General features: G+C 33.1%; 1 protein-coding gene across 2 annotated transcripts in view; it reads right to left on the reverse strand.

Moving 5' to 3' along the window:
- Window positions 1–26875, reverse strand: part of RYR2 (ryanodine receptor 2) — a 760518-nt gene that overhangs the window by 22002 nt on the left and 711641 nt on the right. For both annotated transcript variants that reach the window (XM_056816085.1, XM_056816086.1), the window contains 9 exons: window positions 24206–24353; window positions 22056–22142; window positions 21211–21429; window positions 18031–18161; window positions 16755–16797; window positions 13941–14074; window positions 11709–11769; window positions 8199–8345; window positions 5518–5652 (listed from right to left, as the gene is read on the reverse strand). In XM_056816085.1, the coding sequence (XP_056672063.1) occupies window positions 5518–5652; window positions 8199–8345; window positions 11709–11769; window positions 13941–14074; window positions 16755–16797; window positions 18031–18161; window positions 21211–21429; window positions 22056–22142; window positions 24206–24353 (1105 nt within the window). The remainder of the gene's footprint in view (window positions 1–5517; window positions 5653–8198; window positions 8346–11708; window positions 11770–13940; window positions 14075–16754; window positions 16798–18030; window positions 18162–21210; window positions 21430–22055; window positions 22143–24205; window positions 24354–26875) is intronic.

Below are 26875 nucleotides of genomic sequence, written 5' to 3' on the forward strand. Positions count from 1 at the left end.
GCCATTTATCACTTTGAACAAGCCAGGTACTTAGTGTTCATCTTCATGTCAACTCAGTGATATTTTTAAGCACCAAATCAACAATTTGGTTCTGATCTATAGTTCTGTTATCTAATTTTTGGCTATTAATTTTTAAATTGTTTTGATTTAACAAAGAAAAATAATAAATGAAAAGTATAGTAAAATCCTTAATAGAGTATAGATATATATTGTTGGAGGGTTACCTGAATGACCTCTGTGGTTCTTTTACAAACTCCAAGAATCTTTGTTAAACAAAGTAATAAAGGAATCTTAGGGACTCTTAATTCATAAGACTATTGCTCTATTTCAGACTTTCTCATTTCTCATATAGATTATTGTCTCAAGAAGGTCTCCCTACCTCAAGCCTTTCCTCTTCCCACCATATGATATATAGTTCTCACCACATCATTTTTCAAGAAATTACTGTGGCTCACTATTGCCTTTAGGATAAAATAGAAAGTCCTTTTTGGGGGGCATTTAAAGTCCTTCACATTCTGGATCTTGTTTACATTCCCTGGTTTGTTGAATATTACTCCCCTCAGACACTCTCCATTTCAGGTAAATTGATATATTTGCTCTTCTTAGTACATGACATTCTAGCTTTCTACTAGGTGCTTAGTATTACTATGCCTGGAAAGGACTTCCTTTTCATCTTTACTTCATGGAATCTGTAGCTAACAATAACGTTCATATGCTAACTCCTATCTGGGGCCAAATGTTAGTGGCCTATACACCCCAGAAATTACTTAATTTGATTTAATAGTTGCCTGTCTGTATACATATTAGTTCTTGCAATAGAATATGTTTTTCTTTCTTTTTTTAATTAATTAATGAAGAATATTTTCCATGGTTACACAATTCAAGATTTTTCCCACCTCTCTTTCCTCCCCTCTACTGGAGCTTACAAGCAATTCCACTGGGTTATACATGTATCATTTGAACATAAGTTTTTTGATGACAAGGACTATTCCTTTTTTGACTTTGTACACCCAGTACCCAATATAGTGCCTGAATAAATGCTTGCTGAATGACTAGTTGATTTATTCTAACTCCTTGTTTTATAGATGAAGCCAAGAAAGGTGAAGTGAGTTGTAAGGGTCATACATGAGTTTTGCAGATTCAATTAATGACAACCCCTGAATTCAAAGATCTTATATTCTACATATAACACTAATAGTCTGACAGCTATACAGAAATACTTCTAATTCTAGTTTTGTATCATGAGTGTGGAGGGAGGAGAGGGTTCTTAATCATGTGGGGTTTTAAGTTGATCTGTTCCTTTGCCGTGTTCCAAACCAATTATAATCCCAAATGGTAAATGATAGAGAAGGATAATAGGGAGAATAACTTGCTCATCTGAAAAACTCCTGAGACTTTCAGACTAGCCTATGTCGGCAATAATAATCTTTAAATGTACTTGAAATAGATTTCTTTAGTCTCATCTTTTTACTGTGAAAACTGATTTTGTGGAGTCATATCAGTTTTGGAAAGTCAAGGTATCTTTATGCTTAAAAGGTAGCTAAACACATAACCATTAGTCATACCCAGAGGGTACAATGTTTCTCTTTCAGATATCATTAGCTGATACAAAGACAGGTCCTATGCAATGTTTTAAATGTGTGAGCAGTGTTTCTGTCAATTGATCTAGGGATGAGTTTTATGATGAGCAACTCTTAATTAATTATCATAAAACTTAAAACAGCAAAAATGATTGAAATAGAATGAAACAAACAGGGAGTTTGGCAAATCTAAGTAAACAACATCTGAAACCTGTAAGAAAATGAATATGAAAATAAGCAATTTTATTTGAGGTACCATTTCAGGTTTTTTTGTTTTTTTTTTTAAGATAAGAATAACTAGGGGGCAGCTAGTGGTTTAGTGGTTTGAAAGTCAAGTCTAGAGACAGGAAGTCCTGGGTTCAGACCTAGTTTTAGACCCTTCCTAGATGTTGACTCTGGGCAAGTAATTTAACTCCCATTGCCTAGTCCTTACCACTTTTCTGCCTTGGAACCAATATACAATATTATTTCTAGGATGAAAGGTTGTTGGTTTTTTTAATAGAATAACTATAACAATTTTGCATGATATCAGAAAGGAAGGATAAAAGAGATAGCTCAGTGGGTGGAATGCTAGACTTGGAGTTGAGAAGACCCAAGTTCAACTCTGATCTCAGACACTTATTAGCTATAAGATCTGTCTTGGTTTCCTCAACTCCAAAAAGGGAATAATGATAGCACTTGTCTCTCAGAATTTTTGTAATGATAAAATGAAGTAATGTTTATAAAGTGCTATGTAAACTTTAAAGCACTATATAATGCTATTATTATTATTATTATCATTGTTATTATTATTTTTAGGATACCAGAATTAAAGAATAGATTCTTGGGACCTGGCAGTGTTTAACACAGAGAAAATGTTAATAAGTTTTGTTTAATAAAAGCTAATATTTATATAGTCTTTTAAGGATTATAAAGTGCTTGGTATATATTCTGTCATTTGATTTGGTCCTTAAAACAACCCTGTGAGATGTTATTTTTAATTTCCATTTTCCAGATGAGGAAACTGAAGTTGAAAGGTTATTTAACTAAGGTCACATAGCTCATAAATGTCTGAAGCAGGATTTGAGTCCTGGTCTTTTTCATTCAAATCCAAAATTCAATCTACTATGAAATCTAGAAGTCTCTATGTTGCTATTAAATTGAATTAAAGGACCGCTTATGCCTCCCCCTTACCATATCAAATCCAAACTCCTGTGCCTAGACCTATATAAACTGGTCCCATCCAATTCATTAATTCAACTTTATTTCAGGCTGCTTTTCAGCATGAACCTCTGATATAGTTAACTTGTCTGTTCAATACCCCCCCATTATATGCCACACTTATTCTTATCTCATACTATTCTTCAAATACTCTTTATTCATTCTGCTTATCAAAAACCTACCAAGCCCAAAGCTCACCTTCTCTAGGAAAGTCATTTGATTATTCCTTCTCTCCTTTCTTGAAGTCAAGGTATACTCATTTTCAGCATCACACAATTTATGTATCTAGGTGGCACAACAGAACCCATAACAATGGTAGAACTTTGAATCAGAAAGACCTGAATTAAAATAGTTCCCCAGATACTTTCTTACACATGCGATCTCAGCCCTAATCCTGACATTCTGGAGTACAAAATCATGTTCCTACAGCTGCCTTTCCCAGGAACTTCTCTCAATGCATAGGTCCTATTTACTTTGAAATATTCTACCACCCTGCAGCTTGCTCATCATGAAATCTACCTCTTCTAGGCTTATTTCCTCCTCACATTGATGAATTCCTTTTGGAGCTACTATTTTGTAAAGGGGCTCAGGTTGGTCTTTCTTGATTTGACTCTTGGTCCTCTTCTGATCTTCTAGAATTCAAAATCAAGTCTTGTGCAGGAATCTTGATCCTTATCTCTCCTACCTCCCCTTTCAGCTCCATTTTGTGTATTATCTTCCCTGATTAGAATATAAGCTATATATTCTACCTAACATTATGGCAATACTTATTTTATCTTTCTTTTTATTTGTATTTTTATCTCCCTTAACACAGTGCCTGCCACCCTGTAAACATTTAATAAGTCCTAGTCCTCCCTTCCTTCCTTCTTTCCTTCCTCCATTCCTATGTTAATATAAACTCTCTTTTCACTTGACTTCTCTGGGCCTTAGTTTCCTCACCTGAGAAATGGTGATTATACTAGCATCTCCTACACAAAGCTGTTATGAAAGTCAAATGATTTATCATGCAAAGCAATTTGCAAAATTTAAAGTATTACATAAATGCTGGTTATTATTATTATTCTTATAGCAATTATTTGTTTGCTTATTGCCTTACACACATTTTTTGTTTCCTTAAGTAATTTATAATCTATTTGACAGCATAGACAATATATTATTCTTTTGTATATTCATAGACTTAGTGTAGTTTATTGGTTCATTTACTCTAAAATCCATGTTACAAGATTATGTTTTAGAGTATCCTAGGTAAAACCAACATATAGCCACAGTTTGTTTAGGTGAAAAGCACAGAGCATAAAAATTTCCAAGTATTTGGCTTTCAAATCAACTCATACTTTAGTGATTGATAGGAATTAGAAGACATATTTGATAAGATCATTATGGATGTTGATATGTTCATAAGGAAAGCATGGCACCAGAATTAAACTGGAGATCTTTAGAGATCTTCTTAAATTTCACTTGGTCACATTCATCTTGAGCAGTTCTATCCAGAATATAACAATTCCTACTAGACACTACACAGCAGGATAGCAGTTATACTACTGAAGTAAGTCATCTAACATTAGAAGAGCATTCATTGCAATATATATACACTAGAGGGACCATCCTTAGAGACTAGATGATAACAGGAAACAGAAACAGTTACTATGGCTAAAACTGGGCAACTCAAAAAAGAAGAAAAGCAAATAAATGTATTTGAATGATGCAATGAGAAGCATTGCTTCATCAGTCCAGGTGAGAAATAATATGGACCTGCTGTGAATAAAGAGAAGATGGGTGTGAAAGTTGAGGTGGGTAGAACTGATAGGACTTGACAACTGATCACATATAAGCAATGGATGATTGCTAACAAAGGGTTAAAAATGACCATGAGGTTGTAGACTGGACAGCAGGAAAAGGATGGAATCATCCATCAATGTAGACAATTAAGAAGGTATTGTCTTGCGATAAAGGTAATGTTCTCTTTGGGATATGTTGATTTGAGGTGTCAGTGAGACCAGGTTGAAGAGATGTGTAATCCTATGGGGTAGAAAAAATATCTAGATTTGGAGACAAAGGATATGGGCTCAAGTCCTCCCTCTGCCACTATCATTTCACCTCCCTAGGTCTCAGTTTTTTTTTTATCTTTAAAATCCAGATGCTGTACTAGATGACCTCCAAAATCCCTCTCAGCTTTCAAACTGATTCTAAAGCAAATTTTAATTGAAAAATCAAAACACTTGTATCCCTAAATTGATTGAATTTTTTTTAATTGTACATTTTGGGGTCATAGAAGAACTCTGCCAAGTTCCAGGTATCACTGAAAATTGAAGTTAATTTTTGATGATCTCTAAAGTCAGAGATAATGGAAATGGCAATGCTAAGGAGTTAAAAAAAGACCTCAGTAACTATATAATTTAATCCATACAAGAAAAAATAGTTCTCTCTAAAACATACCAAACAAGTCAGTTTTGGAGCTCTCTAAATATGAGGCAGTTTTTTCTGTTATCAAGCCTAGATCACTATCTTCCTCATATATTTTAAGAATTATATTTTACTTAATAGTTCAGAAATTCATTAGAGTACAATTTTTTTTCCCTAAAGTAATCAATTCTGATTCCTGTGTGGTTATCAACATAGTAATACTTTGTACATTACTACTATAGATGAAAAATACAAAATAGTTATGGAATGAGCAACTTCATATGAAGAGGGAAAAATATTCTATTCAAGATTAGCCTACAGAACATGAACTTACTGTTAGCATATCATCACATTTCATATCAGGTGTATCTCCATCTTCACTTTTGTTGTAGAACTTTCGGAAAAAATTGAATGCCACAACTGTGTATAGGTATACAACAACAGCTAGTAATCCCACAGTCAGCACAAGCTGTAAAAGAATGAGAGTTACATTGAACTCATGTTAAAACCACCAATCATTTGACCAGCATATTTAACATGTTTATGGATAAGAAACAAATATAGTGAACACACAGCTAGATTTACATATTAGAAACAAATGGAATCCATATCTAATTAATGAACCACCTCTATTGTTCTTGCTCTTACTCTAAGTCTGATGAATGATTTATTTATTTTTGGTTCTTTTTTCTTGATTTTAATCAGCAATTAAGGTTATTTTATGCAAGACAACTTTATATCTTGAATGAATTCATTGCACATTTACATTAACTCTAAGCAAAGATTAGACTTCACATGTAAATTGAGATCCATTGGTGATTTGTAAATCTAAGTCAAAAATGTCCATAATTAGAATGATAGCTTACATACATGTGTATATACATACACACACACATATATATATATAACTCAAATTCACATACTACTTTCTTCTTAACAATCCTGTGAACTAGGAAATGTGACAATTATTTTCTGCATTTTAGAATTTGGTAGTATTTATCAGCAAGGAAATAACTCCATATTTATAAAGTATATTCCTCAAAAATAATTTGTATGCATTGAAAACAAATTAGTTTTTTCTCATTATTTGTAGCTGAAAAATGATATCTTTCCATATCATGCTCTCTGACTAGTAAAAACAGAGTAATATAAACTAAAAAGGAATTGATTCTGTTTTTGAAATGTGTAAATACAAGATTGGTTAGAACCATTGTAAATAATTTAGAAGTTGTGTAAACATAATCATATGATCAAAGTGAATGAGATCACAACTCAATCAGATTCCAGAGGCTATTCTTGTCAACATAAAATTGTTATAGTTTAAAATGTCTACTTATAATTCTCTACTTTGATACCAAACTACATGTTGGTTATATCTAATTGAAGATATCAGTTAGAGGATCTGTAGGTCTTTTGCTACATAATATAATGAAAATGTAATGCTATGTAATAGACTAGTGTTTCCAGTTTTCACAGAGAAATTATACATATACTTTCCAAACAATATTTCATAATCTTAATGATCCTCTCCTTCTAATGGTAATGTAGCTCCCCTATGTTGCTATAATATTTTCCCACTGGGATCATCTTCCATTTTACATATTAATATCTTGTATGGATATAGTCATTTGAAAGGTGAATTAAAATGTGAACTCCCTGAGGGCAATGATCACTTTCTTCATATCTGTAGAATTTGGCATAATATATGGTCCATAACCAGGTTAAGATTGGTGTTCTGTATTTTTAAAAAAGGACCTCACAGAATTAATTCATCATTTTAATAGGATGCTTTTGCCACTAAAACCAATATATTTTGGTGTAATACTCAGAGTAAAGTAACATTTGTAAAAATCCTGTGCTAGAAAGTTGGAAAACTAATCTTCATAGTTACATATCTATTCTATATTTTATATATATATATATATATATATATATATATATCTTGGACTTTAATATTTTTGAGTGTATATGTGTGGATTTATTAATACACGCATTCCTTCTTTATGAATTCTTTGGTCTATCCAAATTGGCCTATCTCCTATTCTTCACAAAAATAATTTTTTTTCACTCAAAGGGTATCATTAAAAGCCAGTCCACCTATAAAGTAATTCTTTTACATGTCATTTAGTAAGTGCCAAATTTACAGTGTGAAAACAGGTAGCATAGCTCTCTGCAAAAAATGCCCTCACTGACCTTTAGATTCCATCTGTGAATTTAAATCTGTGAACAATGACTTTTTCAAAGTCCATCAAAGGCTAGCAAGAAATTCATCAATTATCTTATCTGTCATGGAAGCTGCAGTGATCAACCATCTCATTAGAGAATATCTCCATCCCTCTGTTAAGAACCTTCTGAACTTTTTTTTTCATATTTGAATTTCCTTTATTAAAAAATCATGTTCTTTTCATTTACTTTTTTGACTCTGTGCTTATGCTTTCAATCCCTTCACACAAATTTCCTGCTCTTCAATCAGGAAAGCATGCTTGATTATGTCAGACACATTTAGCACACATAGAACTACCATAATCCCTGCTGCTATGCTTTATTGTCTTTGAAACCCTCATCAGATCTCTAGGTCTCCCTGAACAAACACCTCAAAGTCTTCCTGGGTACATACCCCAAACTTTCTCAGCTTTGTCTACTGAGTATGATGTAACAGGAAGTACACAGGACTGGGAATCAGGAGATGGGGGTTCCCATTCTGGTTCTGCCTCTAACCAGGTATGTAAAGTTCAGATATGTTATTTGGGATTATATTCTATCCTTCCTTTGCCTATAAAGTGAAAATATTGCATTAAATTATTTCTAAGGTCTCTTTCAGTTATACTCAGATTATATATTCAGTATACTATATGTACTTAGATGCCATAAGCTCTATGTTGGGAAAAACACAAAGGAACAAACAACTATTCATCAAAACAAATCACAGTGCTACCCTCATAACCATCTGATTTAAGAAGTCACTGGGTTGTTATTTTTTTTTAAGCTGTTGTGGAAAAATAAGTATAAATCTACCTGTTTGCCATTGTGAGTCACTGAAGACAAGATGGTACGTAATGTCTTGAATCCCATAGCAATATCAAGGAGATGTGCAGCAAAAAAGAAGTTATTGTAATGTCCAAGGACAGACATAGTCATGTACCAGGCTAAATAGAGGAATGACTATTGAGCAAAAACACATAAAAAGAAAAATGTCAGTTTGTCACCAACCTGATGCTATCTAAATCTAATCACTTTATTTAATTAACTATTGTTTCAGAATATATGAAAATATTTTATGCAGTTACATTAAGTTGTTCTTCTTTACTTTTTCTTTTAACTTGTTCTATCACATTAAAAATTTGTCTCCAGGAGGGAAGAACTAATTGCTAATTTTCTCTTGCCCTTTTCAGAACCTATTACAATACTCTGCACACAGGTAATCAGTAAATGCTACTAACTTATTGCTCTATAATAATTCAAAGGGCTTAGCAGATAATGGTGGGTTTTTTCACACTACTCCAGTTCTTTGAAGCAAATAAATTAGCCCTAGGATGACATTCTGAGAGTCAGTTCTATAAAGGAAATGATGAAGGTTTGAATCAGGTCAGAAGGAGTGAGAATGAAAAGAAAACTGAATTCAGAGTTGCATACTTATATATGAGCATTGGGACTTTTTGAACAAGTGAGATTTATAAGGGAAATACCATAGAGGTGCAAGAAGAGCAGAATGAAGCTGGATCCTTGGAGTACATGCATATTTAGAGTATAGCATAAAGAAGGGAAGCCAGCAATTAATAGACAGGACAGGTAGGAGGACAATCAGGACACTATAGTGGTATGGAAAGTAAGAAAGAGTTTCAGTTCAACAAAAAAATCTGAAAATATCTATTAAGTACAAACTCAGTGTCAGTAATGATGCAGAAAGGCCAAAGAGAATTAGGGCTGACTTCTAAGTCTTTGGATTTGGTGACTGTTGACATTGAAAGGCAGAATGGTAGAGTGTTAGGAAAAAAAAAACAGGTTTAAAGGGGTTAAGCAGTCGTTGATGTTAAACAAATACTATGCCCTTGAACAGTGTTGTTTAATAAATACTTAGTGGGTTGAAATAAATATATAAGACAATGTCCCAAGAACTTGGGATAGAAAAATAAACCTAACACAGACCTTGAATATAAGAAGATAATAATTTAATAGGGGAAGAGGAGACATTCTTTGTAAATTTTTATGATACAAGTAGAATATGATTAGTGAATAATAAAATAGTTCAAGAGGGTGAGATCAATTTAAGATAGTGGATTAGAGTAACCTGAATTGGGCACCAAAGGAAAAGATATCAGGAAGGGGAGAAGTACATTTCTAGCTTATGATTCAAAGTGAACAAGTCTGGGGAAAGGAAAGGGAAGGTTGAGAATGAGGAATAGAAATAACTAATTTAAGTACATGAAGAAGAGTAGTATGAAATGAAACAGGGAAGGTGGATTGGAGCCAGACTATGGATGGCTTTGAATTCCAGGATCATATCTATCTATCTATCTATCTATCTATCTATCTATCTATCTATCTATCTATCTTTCTATATATCCTTGTTGTGCTATGAGGAAGCACAGGAAGTTTTTGAGTAAAGAGATAATATGATTAAAGTAGTCCCAAAAGAAGAAAGCTTGAGCAATGGTGGGAAGAATATATTAGAGGCCTGATCCTGGAGGCAGAAATATCAGGTAAGAAGTCTTTACAACAATATAAATAAGTAATGGGTGGCTGAGTGAAGTTATTTTAAGTAGGAGTGGAAGACCCAGATAGAAGTAGGAGGATTGTGAAGGCAGAATTGATAGGAATTAACAATTGACTATTGTTAATAACTGATTGGCTATTTGAGGTAAAGAAAAGGGAATATTAAAAGATGACTGAGGTCATGATTCTCAATAATTAAAGATGGTGGTTAAGTCAAATATATATGGAGAAATTTTAAAGAGAGAAGATTTGGGGAGTAAATATGAGTTAATTAAAAATGGAGGAAGTTGAAGATAATGTGATTACAGAAACATTTTGATATAGAAACATGAGCAAAAAGGGAATTTAATCGTAATAGCTGATGTAATACTTTAAGGACTATAACAAAATAAACATGTTATTCTCATTGGATCCTGACAGCCAATTAGTTAAGAATTATTATTCCAATTTTACAAATAAAAAAATTGAATCTCATATAGATGAAGTGACTTTCTACAGGTGCAATAATGGGCAAGTATCGGGAGCAGAATTGGAATTTAGGTTTATCCTAACTATACATGTAGTATTTTTAAAAAGCATTGTGAAAGGAATATTAGACTATTATTGAGACAACATGGACTCTAATGTTGGCTTTGGTGCTTATCAGTTGAATAATATTTATATAGTACTTATTTGAGTCAGGCACAGTACAAAGTGCTTTATAGTTATTATCTCATCTGACCCTTACAACAACCCTGGGAAGTGGGTGTTAATTTCCTCTTCATTTCATAAATGAGGAAACTAAGATAGACAGAGGACAAATGATTTGCCCAAGGTCACACAGCTAGTAAGGATCTGAGCCTGGATCTGAATTTGGGTTTATAAGACTCTAGGCTCAGTGCTTCACTGAGCCACCTGGCTACTCCTACATTCCTCATATTAAAGATGAGGAAACATGCTGGAGAAATAAAATAACCTAGGTCAAACAACTAATAAGGATTAGTTGAGGCTGTCTGCTAAATCTATATATGTATAATAACAGTCTCAGAGTAGTTAAGTGACTTGCTCAAGATAGCACAGGTAGAAGAAGAAGAAAAAGGATTCAAGGCCAGGTTTTCTGACTCCAAACTCAGTACTCTGTCAATTATATTACATCTTCTTCTGGGGCCCTTACAGCCTAAATGAGAGACAAAAAAAATTAGGAACCAGGGGAATGGGATAGGGAACTAAAAAGAGGGGAATAAAAGAACTATGAAAATATAAACTCTTTTTAGGGCAGGACTCAGTTTTATATTTGTATTTTATATTTATGATCTGTAGGACCTCACCCAGAATAGACACTAAATAAATGTTTGCTACTACTATTATAAAACATTCTGGAGAAGGTCTTATAGATATTAGAAGGTATGACTTTATAGTAGGTCCTGGCAGTTTTTTCCTAAATTTTTCTGCCAAAACTCAAAAGGAAGAGAAGCAGATACAATAGATAATAAAATTGTGTTAAGGGGGAAAAAGTGAGGGAAAACACCAAAATAAAGTCCATAAACACATTTGAAAAAGGATAGGCAAATTAAATCTACATTCATTTAAATCTACAGTCATTTGTAATTTGTAAATCTCACTTTCATTAGCTTCTCAAAACAATCCAAGTAAGTAGAGAGGAACTAAGTCATATTTGTCAGAAATTCTTTCTAATGAGTAAATTGAAAGTTTAAAGACTTTAAAACACATATAGACACATGCAAAACCTCTTTTTCATCTTATGGGTGGTCAAAGACAGCTTTAAGTTGAAAGAATATCTTATTTGGTAATAGTTTAATAAAATACAATTACATTGTCAGTGAAAACAACTCCTAATTTCCACATCTGATACTTCACATCAATTGAATTCAGTCTGGAATGAGAAAAAAGAACACTATTTGTGAGACTATATATAAATCAAACACACGAGCTTAGATTAACTCTACAGAATTCATTTTGTTACTGTGAATGACAAAGTACTCTGTTGGGTAAATTATGAATCATATTTTGAAATGAGTCAAGAGAAAACCTCACAATAACTTTTGGTAATCCATTCCAAAATTTTACAACCTCCAGAGTGTGCAATAATTCAAAGAATGCTGTCTCTTGCCATTTAAGAATATGACCTCTGATTCTGATTCCAGTAGACTTTCCATGTATTTTATTTTTTAAAAGCTTCTGTTAGGTAAAATTTAAATTCCTCTGTTTGCCTTCCTGAAAATTGAATAATATGCACACATATCTGTGTGTGTTTGTGACTGTCTTTTATTAACATTTTGGAAATTCTTCCACTTCCATGCCTTTGTACCAGTTGTCTCTCGTGCCTGGAATGTCCTCCCACCTTTCCTCTCCCACACAGAGTCCCTCTCTTCCTTCAAGATACAGCTCAATCAGTGCCTTTCAAATGAAGCCTCTTCTTATTTCTCTCAACTGCTACTTGCCTCCCTTCTATAATGCCTTCTATTTAAATTACTTATGCATTTGTAATCATTCTCTTTATACCTACACTGTATGTATTGATATATGAATAGGAATTGTTTTATTCTTTGTATTTCTCGCAACTGGCTGTTATCATGTTAATCATGCTGATTAACTCTTGAAAGTATTTATCACAGAGTAAGGTCATGTAGTTGGGTGGATAGAGTGCCAGACTATTAGGAAGATCTAAGTTCAAATCCTGCCTCAAATCAAGAGACCTCAAGCAATTCTTTAAAATTTTAAGTTGGAAATGAGTCATTGGTTTATATTGGTGAGGTATTTACCATTTGAGGATTTCTCCATATTGAGAAATCATGAATCTGCAGTTTGTAACCCCACAAAAATTATCACTGAACAATTTTTCATCAAATACATAAGAATCATAGTGAAAAAGGATCTAATGTTCACATTTAAAAGTTTTCTTTTTGGCATTGTAAAGTTTGTTAACATTTAATTAATTGTTCACAGGATCACAAATGGTCAGTCCACATGAACTCTACACCCTCCTTAAAACTTGCATCTCAAAAGAGTCTGTACCCACTCCTTCAGAAATTGCCACTGACCTCCATCTGCTTCAGAAATTGTTTCCTATATATTTATATATTCATGTAATGTACATATATTTGTATTTTACTCTATATGAAATATATCCTAATTTATAACAGTATGAGTTGGAGAAGAGGTTCAAGAGGCATGACAAGAGCAAGGAACAAGGAAGAGATAGGAATAGGGGAGAGAAGAGGCAAATGTCCATATATATCATTTTCCCCCCTCACCAATCCATTTGCACAGTTCTAGGCATATTAGGACCATAGACAGCTGTGTATAATTGAAAGGAGGCATTCTCCATAGATACAGATTTTGTTTTTTCTTCTATCTCACATGATCTTCAAAGAGGAAAAGGAAAGCAATAATAAAAATAGAATACACATCATGGATTCTGACAAGTAAGATCAGGTCAGCCTCTACATCCTGGTCTCCTAATTGCCTTCCTTTTATGGAAATCTATACATCAACATCACTTTTGATCTAGAACTCTGAAAAAGTTGAATATATTTCTGAGTATTTTTGTAAAATAAATTTATGTTTTATAATAGACTTTTTAAATGTATTAGATTTGATTTGATAATTTTTTTGTTTTGTAATAGACTTCACTCACAGTTTCTTTACTATACTAATTTTATTTCTCAAACATGAAGACTCTTGTTAAAGGTAAATTATTGATATTTGCATGCATTTACTTTGATAATAATAAATTGGATAATCTAGCTTCCTCATTAATGGTGTTCTTGACTTTATTATGGACAAAGTACAAGATTCTAATATAAGTAACATGTTTGACAATTAATGTTTAACATAGAAATATTGTTCTTTAAGTCTGAAGAATGAAAATAAACTAAAGGGCAAAGATCAAAATCTAGTAATGAAAACTCAGAAACATAATATATTTAAGTCTATCTATTCATCCATATTTTCTGTTTTCTTCTTATAGTGTAGCAAAAACATCTAAGTTATGGAAAGCTTAGGAATACATTTTTAAATTTGAAGGGAGACAGAAATACTCACACGGCTGATAAGGAGCTGTCTTTCTTTGGCTTCTTCTTTTCTCGTGCATCACTAAAATCTAAAGCGGCTTTGTCCATGCCTAATAATTCACTGATTCTATCTCGGCCATAGAACTCTCCATACTTATCCATAACCTGAAGATAAGAAAAATATTTTTGCTAGTTTCAAGTCCAAAATGTATTTCATTTTCTTCTTTTGATCACAAACCATTAAGATTTTTTCTGTCTTTCTTATATTTAATGTTTATTCATCATTTGGAATCACATTACTTCATAATAAAGAAATAAAAACACTTATAACTTTTAAAAATATGCTTATTTGGTGAATATGGCTTATCTACTTTAGCCTAACTAGACCACAGGAATAGTATTTACTTTTCCCCTCAGAATACTGAAATATATCTCTTATTTTAGTTTCTACAGCAAAAAAGTAAAAAAAAAAAGACCTCGGCTCCTTTGCAACAGTGCAGATTAATAATACATCAAATGAAATACAAAATTTATGTTATTTTGGAGTAAACATCAAACACAGATTTCACACTAGAGCCAGTACGCAAACAGTCATGTCGGCTCCCCTCCCCTCTCCAGGGAGCTGGACCCAGGGACCCATATATTCCAGGTTTATTCCACTACTGTGAGCTTCATCCCCTACCCATCTCCTGTCCTCACACACTTCAAGCCTCCTCAACTTCCCATCCATAGTGGCTTTATGTGTCCTCTTTCTAGGTCAAGGAACATGCAAAACTGGTCTCCAAAATTTCCAGAAACAACTATGTTTCTGGACACCTAGAAGACTTGGTCTAGGAATCTGATGTTTTCAGGAACCTTTTAGTTTTTCTGCTACATCTAGTCCATTGCTACCAGCTTTCTCTTTCCTGTAACTCCTGACTTAACTAGAGAATTCTTGTCATTGTTCTAGCTCAAGGGTCCCCAAACTTTTTAAACAGGAGGCCAGTTCACTGTCCCTCAGACCATTGGTGTGTCGGACTAAAACTATGCAGTGCTGGCTGTGATGGGTCTGTCAGTGTGGAATTCCCTCCCCCACATTGCCTCTCACCATGCTTACATCTTCCATTGTGCAGCCACATAATCCTTTGCATAGCACCTCATTCTCAGAACAAGGCGCCATGCAAAGGATTGTCACCAGAAGAAGTACTGTACATGAATGCCGCCTGTGGTGCTGCCACTGCCAACATGGAAATCTAGAAATCCCCAGTTTACTTAGTTTATTAAGGGCATAAACCCCAGGTTTTGACCTTGTCACAGGAGAGGTTTCCCCCTGAGGGAAGGTCCCACTTCACCAGACACTAGACATCCACTTCAGGTGGGGAGGTAAATCCCATCCGAAGTCAAGTAGCTCTTTTGTCTCTAGAAGCCTTTCCCAATATATCACACCCTCCTTTGGAGGATCAAACTCCGGACCTTCAGCTTGCAAGACCATTGTGCTACCTACTGCACCAAAGATGAAGTGGATGTCTCGTTGTCTGGTGAAGTGGGACCTTCCCTCAGGGGAAAACTCTCCTGTGACAAGGTCAAAACCTAGGGTTTATGCCCTTAAACTAAGTAAACTGGGAGTTTCTAGATTTCCATGTTGACACCACATCCTCTCACTGACCACCAATGAAAGAGGTGCCCCTTCCGGAAGTGTGGTGGGAGCTGGATAAATAGCCTCAGGGGGCCACATGTGGCCCATAGGCCATAGTTTGGGGACCCCTGTTAGCTGCTGTCTTCTTTGGGGTCATATGAATCTCCTCCTCTCTTGGGACCACATAGTTCTCCTTTCCTGGGCCCTCATGTACATATGTTAATTATTCATCTATTCATAAAAACTAGTTCAGATAAGAGGTTCCCTCTGACCTTTACTTCTTTGGTTTAAATTAAAAATGAGTAATAGAAGGAAAGTGCTGATGCATTTAAAAATCATTATTTAAAAAACCCTGTGCTTAAACTAGGCATGTGAATACTGTGTACAAAACAAATACCTGAAAAAACAGGAGGGCTATTTTTTCCCCCATGCAACTATGACCACTAAGCCATCTGATATGGAAATATTTCCTCCAAGTTTCATATGGAATACAAGATGAGTTGGCAATGGATAATCAAAGCCCTTTGAGAAATATTTGAGAGGACCATGAAAATAATTAGCAATTCAGAAAGTACTACAAAGACCAATCTTTCAAAGTGAGATCATTTTTTAAAAATCCAGTCTTCACAATTATTTTCCCCTTTTATTGAAAGGAAGTGGCTAAGCCTTAAGTTTAGCCAGCTATCACATAAGATAATGCCAACTTTTGTTACCTTAGCCATTCTATAGGATTTTTTTTTCATTTTCATCAAAATGTCCTATGTCAGTTTTTTTCCCCCCTAAAAGCCTTAACCTTGCATATTAGAAGCAATTGAATCTGTATTTTAGTTCTAAAGCAGAAAAGTGGTAAAGGCTAGATAATGAGGATTAAGTGACTTGTCCAGGGTCACATAGCCAGGAAGTGTCTGAGGCTACTTTTGAACTCAGTAGTCTAGGCCTGACTTTCAATCTACTGAGCCACCTAACTGCCTCAACAATGTAGTTTAAAACTCAGTTGAGTCAAAGGAAACTGTAGTTTACAGAGTTAAATGTTACTTAATTTGCAACTGTATAATGTACCTATCTAAAAAACCTATGTATTTCAAATTTCATTCAAAATTCATTTTTGAAAATGTAAACAGGCATGTAAAACATTCTGATCTCCCGTTCTATGTAATGATCCAATCAATACTCTTTTCATACTTCAGGATGGGCAGACAAATATAGGGAATTCTTTATGAGAAGCATTACCTTTCTTTTTACAAATTTATCCCAGTAGTTGTTGGGGAAAGACCTAAAAAGGAAATAAATGCATATTATACATTAAACATTTAAACAGAGGAAAATCATATATGACTTGGAAAAATAGTCGGCAATTTATATATAACTAAATCTTTAAATTTCTTTTTAGAAACAAATGATGTATTCAATCTGATAAAAATTCATTAGATACCTGTTATGAGTTGAGATCACAAGAACTCATCTATTAAGGTACTGGAGAAAAACATGTATGCATCATATGAAAGTATCATATGTAATATGTTTATATATTATTTATATTTTAAAATAGTTTATGAAGAAAGAGTTGCTGAGTATGGAATCAGTGAATGATATATTTAGAAATGAGAATGATGCAAGAATAAAACTATCAAAGATAAATTTTAAAAGTAAGGATATGCTAACATCCACAAAAGGCAAAATTGTGATTAAAATTTTTACTCATAAACAGTTGTTTATCCTTTAAGTTATAAACTTGCTGTGATATATATTCTTTGTTACCTTTTTGTTATTTTGTTATTTCAACCTGATTTTAGTTGCATAGTATCTTAGATAGAGTTAGAAGAGTTCTAATTGCCATCTTGTTCAGCTGTTTCAATCAAATAATATAAACTTTTCAAGAAATATTGCATGAAAAAATTTTTGAACTTAAAGGTATAATATTTATTTTCTGAATTAATATTTAGAATACTAAAGAACTATTAAAAGTTGGATAATTATTTCATAGGGTTAAAGTAGCAGAAAGAGTTTTTGTTTTTCTTTTAAACTATGTATCATAAACTTCTCTTCTATAGCTTAGGTTACTGTGTTTGACTCAGCATTTCCCCAAGGTTAGGATCTTACGTGTATGTGCTTATGTAGTTTTGTGTGAAGTTCAGTGTTTTGACCTTAATGTCATATTGTTTCCTTTGAATGATTTGTTTTTCTTTTCTTTGTATTTTGATCTAAGATAATCCCCTTCCAAGAGGTTATATAACTCTGGTAGCACATTCCCAATACAAGTAGTAATGGATGGTGAATTCTGTCAGTTCTGTGGGAATGAACTAAAGGCTACTTTGATTAGAATCTTCAAAACACAAGGAGCTAAAAATGATGACCTCCATCAGAAGGATGACTATGCTTAGTGTTTTGATTTTCTTTGTTGAGTATTTAATTTGATTAACTTCTGACTACATTGCAGCTTCTCTAAAAAAGTCTTTGAAAAAAACTTTTGGAGCACAAAATATTTCCAATATATTTCTATACTCACTGAGTATTGATTACAAGTCTATCCCACTGGCCTTTAATATCATCTTCAGAAGGTTGTTCTGTAATGTAAAGCCCATCAAATTCCAATTTCCGTGCTACTTCCTTTTCTCGCTTAAAAATAACCAATGGAACCTGCAGTTGAAAAGTAAATGCATTCAGAATTAGTTTTAAATTTCCTGGTAACTTTAGTAGCTACTATTTTTAAAAAACAGTAGTTGGTGGAAAATATTTCTCATGTATTTAAGGAAACCAAAGATTAAGATAAAACTGATTCCAATACCAAAATATTACAGAATATTACACATATTTGTGTACATATTCTTTAACATGCAAAAGAAACTAGAACTTTCGAATAAAAAGGATAAAGACAGTGATGATTACCTAAAACACTGTTTTATATAGCTGTATATGTAATAATATAGATGGGGGAATTAGTGAGCAGGCCCCTCATCTTTAAGTTAATTTTTCTTTCAATTACACATAGAAACAATTTTTGACAATTGTTTTGCAATTCAGATTCTCCCTCCCTCTTTCTTCCCCCTTTTTCCTTCCTTGAGGTGGTAAATATATTATATAACACTACTTTCATGCAATTCATATTTCCATATTCCTCATGCCATGACTGAAGACACATAACACACAAAGAAAAAAATCATAACAAAATAAAATGAAAGATGACATGCTTTGATGTGTAATCAGACTCTAACACTTTTTTCTTTGGCTGTAGGTAGCATTTTTGGCATGTGTCCCTTGGGATTATTTTGGAATCCTGTTTTGCCGAAAATAGTTTAGTCATTCACAGCCAATCATTATATGATATTTTTGTTTCTATAAATATTGTTCTCCTGATTCTGTTCACTTTACTTTACATCAATTCATATAATTCTTTCCAGGTTTTTCTGAACATGTCTTGGTTGTCATCTCTTAATGTATAATAGTATTCCATTACAACCATACACTACAATTTGTTCAGCCATTCCCCAATTGATGGACACATCCTTGGTTTCCAAATCTTTGCCACTATAAAAAGAGCTGCTAAAATATTTTTGTACAAGTAAATCTTTTCCCCTATCTCAGATCTCTTTAGAGCCCTTCATGCTCATGATTTCCCTTTCCCCCATTCCAACTGATTAAATAAAAAAAGGAACAGATTAGGTGGGCTAAGAGAGTATAAGCCTCTACCTGAAGACCCCTCCCTCATCCCCAAAAGTAAGCAGAACAAGTCACCTCTCAAAGCAGCCACTCCACCTTTAGAGAACTGTAATTTTTTTATGGTCTTACATGGTATCAAATGAATTGACTTTTTTACTCTCTCCGCCCATTGTTTATAGTTCTGTCTTCAGGAAACAAACAAAACAAATCTAATGCCTCTTCAATGAACAACCATTCAAATTCAAAACCCAGCTATCACATCTTTTTGTGTCATATCTATCAAGACTTCTCTTCTCCAGGCTAACTATCCTAGTTCTTTAAATCTCTCCTAATATAACATGGAATTGAGGCCAACTATGATCCTAACTGCTACCCTCTGAATATATCCAGCTTGTGTTAGAACTTAATTTATGTCAGATGAAGTACAAGAATACTCTATGGCCCTCTTAACAGTCACTCAAGATATTAGTTCTTTTGATTTTGAAGTCATATTGCTGACTCTTCCTGAACTTAGAGTGCTAAAAACCCCAAGAATTTTCTCAGGATGACTTTCTAACCATGCCTCATTCATATTATAATTGTGAAGCTGATTTCTCTGTACTGAAGTTTAAGACTTTACATATGCTAATTGAATTTTATCTTATTAGATTCAGCCCAGAAGTGTCATAAGACTAAAATATATTTGGGAAATATTTAGCAAGATAAATAAGAATAAAACATAGATAATGTTCATATGTGCTTTTCCTTTCTTCTTTTTTTCTCTTAAAAATTCTTATCTTCCCTCTTTAGAGTCAATACAAAGTACTGGTTTCAAGGCAGAAGAGCAGTAAGGGCTAGGCAATTGGGATTAAGCCAGGATCTGAGTGTCTGAGGCCAGATTTGAACCCAGGTACTCTGGTCTCTAGGCTGGACTATCTATCCACTGAGCCACCTGGCTGTCCTGATATGTGCTTTTCTAAATCAGTATGAACCTAAAGGGATCCTTATGTATGGTTTAGTGGTCCTTGATTTCTTTTTGAGTTTGACGTCACTCCAGCTTATTAAAACCCTTTTGGATTTTGACTGTCAACCATTCTCCCTCCTATCTGTAAATATGATGAGCATGTAATTTGATTTCTTTATCAGACATTAATAAAAATGTCAAAATGTTAACCTTGGAAATATCCAATTGCTTATTATCTAATCTACTTATCCTTTATTTCCCACCAACATATCAAAATCCACGTTTAAAGCTTAATTCACTTCTCACTCTCAAAACCTATTCTTCCCAAGAATCCCATATTTCTATTGACAATACACTACTCATCACTTAAACTCAAAATCTTATAGATAACTTTGATTCTTTCCCCTTCCTTGTCCCCTAAATATAAATTTTCAGAAAACTGCATTCATAATAAGATAATCATGTCGAATATAACTTTAGAGCAATCAAGGTTATAGTAAGATTGGCATGTGTTTACAAAATGCTATGGAATTTTAATAGAAGTGATATCATACATTATAGGCCTTATTTAGATAATTAACTAAAAGCTGCTTGAATATAGTATAGGAATTGTGAGGGGCGCAAAGTAATAATGAATTTTATGTAAACATTGAAAAAAGAGGAAGAAATAGAAATACAAAGAAATATTACACAGGAAGGATTTTAGGGGACCAGACAAAGAATGCTAAAAAAGAAATGGTAAGAGCAGAACTCTGAGAGCAAATGACAACATAAATGAACATATGCCTGAGTGAGAAAATTCATTAAAATATCTATTATCTTTAGCTAGAAAATAATTCTTCCAGTTTAGTCTAATAAATGGAATGTTGCTATGGTTAGAAAAAAAAACAATAGGCCAAAATCATATCAGATGAGTAAGCTGTTATCAAGAGGTAATTTGTTACTCTATAATGTGCATACACTATTTTATGAAAGACCTTTATTAATTATCCTACTGGCACCTTTCCAAATCGAAAAGGAGGAATTCTTTTTTAATACAGAAACACACATACACACAAATACCTTGGTGGTCCCTTACTATCTTACTTTCAAGCAGTAGTATCCAATGATGCAGAAGAAGGAGATAACTGTGTGGAGAATAGCAAGGATCCGAAGTGTAGGCTCCATATAGCCACTGCTCTCCTCTAGGACATAGTGTACTGTAATAAGTCGATGTGCTGTGCTGTCCAGACTACTTATTCTGGAATTTTCACTTGCACTTGGGGAAGGAATTTCTTTTCCTTCTACCACAGAAGAAGTGGAGACCTAATTATAAACAATTTGGAATCCAATCAGCTGCTTGAAATTAAAAAGGATCACTTCCATTTTTAAACACATTCTATTCCTCTTGAAGGTATATAGTTAAACATGAAGTTTTCTAAAATATTGAAGAGACTAAAAGCAAAAGGATATATACTCAATGTGGATTCTTATTTTGTAAAAAAATAATAACAGGAATTTAAATACTTTACTTTTTTCTGATTCAACAGGAATAAGCTGAAACCTTTGGATTACACAAGAAAAAAAGCAGACCATAATTCCTCAAAATTATACACGAGAAAATATGGCAGAGAAATATTCCAGCAAGTCATTTCAGCAATTCAAACAACCTAATTCTAATCAGACTAGACTAGGACTAGTAATGGGGAAATTCAAGCTCAAGAAGGGTTTCTCTGCCAATGGTCTCAATTTATTTAGGAAGAACAAAACAAACTTTTAGTCTTTCCAAGGATTTCAGGAATATAATTAGTTACTACAAATTTCCTTCTTTTACTAAATTTTAGAATGGCTATAATAGATGTACTTAGCTTACTTATTTGGGAAATTTTTAAATTCTAATTTTATTTCCACAATGCAACATATAATATTTTTAAATGAAGATTCATGCATACCTTATAAAAGAGCAGGATAAAGTTGATTGCAAATGCAACAAACAGGGCTAACATCCTCATGTTGTAAAAATTACGAGCAAAATAGTTCTGGAGATGATTAAAAAACATTATGTTAAGACATAATTTAAAGGTGGGACCTAAGACTTACATTCCATGAATCCTTAATTTCCTGTTCAAGATCTTTCTAGAATAAAAAAATAATTACTCCAAATAAATATTACTCAACTGAAGCAACTAAGAAACACCTGAGTTATTTAGTAACCAGTCTCCTTGAATTCCCAGATTTGGGAATGTTTTCAAATCTTAAATGTTAAAAAACAACAAGAATAGAGCATGAGGGTTTTTTCCCTCTTCTTGGTTTTTTCTTTGAATCAATAATTATAAAAAAAATATTTGGAGACTGTACTTAAAACATGATAATTAGCCAGCTCATTGTTCTGATTGTTTAGCATTTATTGTAAAAGCTTGATCTTTCTGAGTAAAAGCTAAGAAACATGGAAGAAGTGAATGGAGATTCTCAAATTGAGCTTAGTATTTTTAAAAAGATTTTTCAGATCTTTGATTAGGGATATTCAAAATTTTTTGAACATGATCACTAAGTAGTATTTTAGCCTCCCTCTCATTCCCTAAAGTTTTCATGTTTCTTAAGCTCTCTTATATAAAATTTGTAATTTTACACATTTGGAAGAATTGTCATTCCTGTGAAAAATGCTTTGAGGTTTGAACTAATTGGCTGTAAGTTCAGAATTGTTCTCTAGAGATAGAGCAGCCAAAAAAAAATTGCCCTATAATTGGCTACAATGAGAAACACAGTGTTCAGAATACTAGATATGAGAGGTCACTGTACTTTTTATCCTGGTCAGACCACATCTATATTACTTTAGTCAAAATTCAGTTTGGGGCAATATATTTTAGTTTCAGAAGAGGTTGACTAAGATGGTGAAACAGAGCATTATGGAACATGCCATATGAGGATTAGTTGAAGGCAGCAGGAATGCTAAGCTTGTAAAATAAAAGATTCAGTGGGAACATGATAGTAATTTTCAAGTCTGTAGGGGCATAGGATTATAGAAAATTCTGGAAGGGATTTACTACACAGTAAAAGTGTAGTACAGTTTAGGAAACTGAGGCCCTGGGAGGTAAAGTTAGTCAATGTCCAAGGTCACATGAGTTGTAAGAGGCAGAAACAGGTTTTGGACTCAGGTTGTCTGATGCAAGAACTAGTGCTCTATCTAATTGATAGCTGCCACCCATTTTCTGAAGGTTAATCTTATAGAAATGGCATTATGAGACTTGCTATTCTTGAGAAAAGGAAGAAGTCTGAGCAATGCATAGAAGTTGCAGAGAGGCAGATTTATGTTTGATGTCAGAGAAATACTTGTTACCAATTAGAGCTAACCTAATTATGCTACCTTGGTGATAGTTGGTTCCTTCATGGTGAAGTTTTTTTTTTCTTTCGCAAAAGCTAGATGACCATGTATTGATAATGCTTTAAAAAGGATCTCCTACTCAGGAAAAATCTGACTAGTCTCTGAGGTTCAGTCTTAGACTCTCTGGGATTGGAATCTCTAGGCTTTTAGATATACTTTTGGGAAACGGAATGTCTGGAAAAGTTATTGAGAATATTTTGTTGCTCTCAGAAATACTTCTGCCAAACTCATACAATGCCATTCAATTTAAAGAAATATCTTCTCATGTTTTCAATTTCATCGAATCAAAGAATCATAGGGTTTGTAATTAGAAGCAACTTAGAGATTACTTAGGACTTCTGAGGAATCAAATCTGTATAAAGGAAATTGCTTCTTGAAGATGTCATTTTTCTTAAATGAAAAGAACAAAAATTATTTATCTTGTATATTTGTGGAAAATTAGTGCCTGAAGGAATCATCTCATCCTGAACAGACAAATTCAATACTTTTCTTAAATGTTCTGACATTAGGCTGAAGTCAAAACTTTTCATTAGTGTAGAAAGGAATAATTGAGAAACTGTTAAACTTTTTCACTAATTACTTTATGTATATAATGAAGCTTTTTTAAATTTTGAATGAATATAAACCCTTATTTTTATTCAACTTGAAATGTCAGGATTTCAAAAAAAGTCATATCTAACTCACTTTTCCTTAGTCAATTTGAAAGTTAGAAGGCCTTACTAAGAGTTTCTGTTGATAGGCTATTATTTTTTTCCAAAATGCTGACTCAGGGACTTCTGGCTCTCCATATCTATGTGTGTGAAGCTGCCTTAATTTTTGTTTGCCCTTATCTTCTTTAGCTTTTTCCTCCTTTTCTCCATCTTCTCCCCTGGAAAAAAAAAATGAAGAGTATATAAAATTCTCAGGCAAAGTTGTCATTAACATGTAAAATAGTTCCCTAAATTAGATTTTCCATCTAATGAAATGAGCACAATTAGAATAGCAAATATTGAAGAAACCACTACTCTATTAGAAGTAATTTTTAATTAATGATCATTTAATTAATTTTAATTAATAATAAAGTTCTGAAATTGACTACAACTTTAAATCTGAAGCCAAATTCTCCTACGTACCATATATCTAGCAGCTTTGTTTTTGTAAGCAACCATTTTATCAATCAATCAACAGCCATTTTAAAAATGCTTACTGTATGCCAGCCACTGTGTTAGACACTAGGGCTAGAAATACAAAAGTGAGAAAACTCCCAATGTCAAGGAGCTTATATTCTAATGGGATAAACAATACATACAGGGGAATGATGGCGAAGGAAGGGAGTTATGGTCTCAAAGGTCACAAAGATGGTAGGTTGTTCTGAATTTGGAGGATCATGTATGTCCACACTTGTTTCATTTTCATTAGATATAATGTCTTTTTCCTACCTACATGCCTAGGTAACAGGCTCACTGACTTAGCAAATAAGAGACTGGCTAGAATGATATAGATAGAAAGCCATGCCTACTAGCAACATCTCATTGTTTCTTGACCTGTTAAAGTTGGGCATGTGATTGGAAAATGAGTAACAGAATTCACTGCATGATTGCAAGGTAAGGCAAATATAATGAGATGTGCAGGCAGAGAGGAGAAAATTAATTTTCCCTTCTTTGACATGAATAATTTTCCAAATAATTTCCTCAATTTCAGTAAAAATAGTTATTTTTAACTTCTGTGTTTTGTCTTCTTTACCTCAGATCTTGTAAAAAGGCAGCCAATGGACAAAATTCACGCTGTCTTGCATACCTGAAGTTAATGACAGACTAGTAGATTAGGACATTAGGAGTAGGGCTGTACCCAACAGGGATTTGATTAGTGAGCTATCTCATTGCCTTTCTTTGGTATGTTTGTGAAGAGAACAGATGGAATATCCTAGTATCTGTAGTAAAATATCTGTGATATTTTATTCTCTCGATATTTAACTAGTATGATGATGTACTTTTTAAAAAGAGCATGCCTCGATTTGAAACTTTTTTTGCTTTTAAAGAATGTGTAATATTCAGGGAAGGGTTTGCTTTTTTATCTGTCTATTTGCAGAATTGAATTTGAGTACTCTCTAGGCTTAAATCTATCTTGTTCTAGTCTGATTAGATTTTTAAAAGATGTTATCAATGCCTATAATAGTAGTAGTAGTAGTAGTAGTAGTAGTAATAGTAGCTAGGATTTATATAGTACCTACTATATGCCAGACACTATATTAAGTATTTTCAAATATTAACTCAATTAATCCTCACAACCACCCAGAGAGATTAATGCTATTATTATCTCATTTTACAGTTGAAGAAATTTGAGGCAGAGGGTTAAATAACTTGCACAAGGTCATATAATTAATATCTGAGGTTACATTTGACCTCAGACTTTTCTGACACCAGGCCCAAGCAAGCCTCTATCCAATGAACCACTTAGCTACTTCTGTGCTATTTGTGCCTCCTTATGTTTATATGGTATATAAATATCAATTAACTCATATGTAATCAATTTTCAAAGGAATAAGTTTTTTCTGTAAGAAGGTATATTACACTTTTCAAATACTATGGGAAGGATTTAGAGAATGGTACAAGTATTCCTTTCTCTGATCTTCTGGGATATCATGACTTAAAAAAGAATCAGAAGAATCAAGAATTATTGCATAAAATAATACTTGTTTAATAAGATAAAAATAACCTGAAACAAATCAAATTGGTAAGGTAAGGCTTATAAAAGGTGTAATACATGTGTATAAATACATGTGTATAATTCGTGATAGATTTATATTTATTATGTTCTTAAATTGAATTAAGAAAAATATGGTGGAAATTTGTACTTAACCTTCTAATATTCCTTCCAACATTGACAATAGAGTATCACAACAGTGAAATGTGTAGAACACAAGATTTATCTACTTATCTCCTATCTTATAGACATGCATTGTTTCTATTGCATTTCTTCAGGACAAAGAAAGTATTTTTGTTCAGATTAGAACTATTGAGCCTTTTGTGTTAGAAAATGGAAAGCAATAATTTCTGATTATTTTTGCTCAATTTAGTTGACAATCAAAAGTAAGGAAATCTCTTCAGCTTGCCCTCATTTTTGCTGAATGATTTGTATTTTCCTTTGAGTTAACTTTTATTAATGTAATCCAGTTATATTTTATTATTAGATAAAATTTTATTTTGTCTTATGCTTTAAATAAGTATGTGACATAATCTTTCAGACATGTCTGAAAATGATGCATTTGTAAAATCTTTTTTTTCTGAGAATAAAAAATTATATACTGTGACAGAGGCTTAGAAAGATTTTGAATGTTATATGCTAATATGCTTAAACTATACTTTTGAAATTGAAAAGTGGGTACTACTGATGTTAAGTCAATATGTACTA

This window comes from Monodelphis domestica, chromosome 2 (assembly GCF_027887165.1).
Source record: "Monodelphis domestica isolate mMonDom1 chromosome 2, mMonDom1.pri, whole genome shotgun sequence".
Lineage (NCBI taxonomy): Eukaryota > Metazoa > Chordata > Mammalia > Didelphimorphia > Didelphidae > Monodelphis > Monodelphis domestica.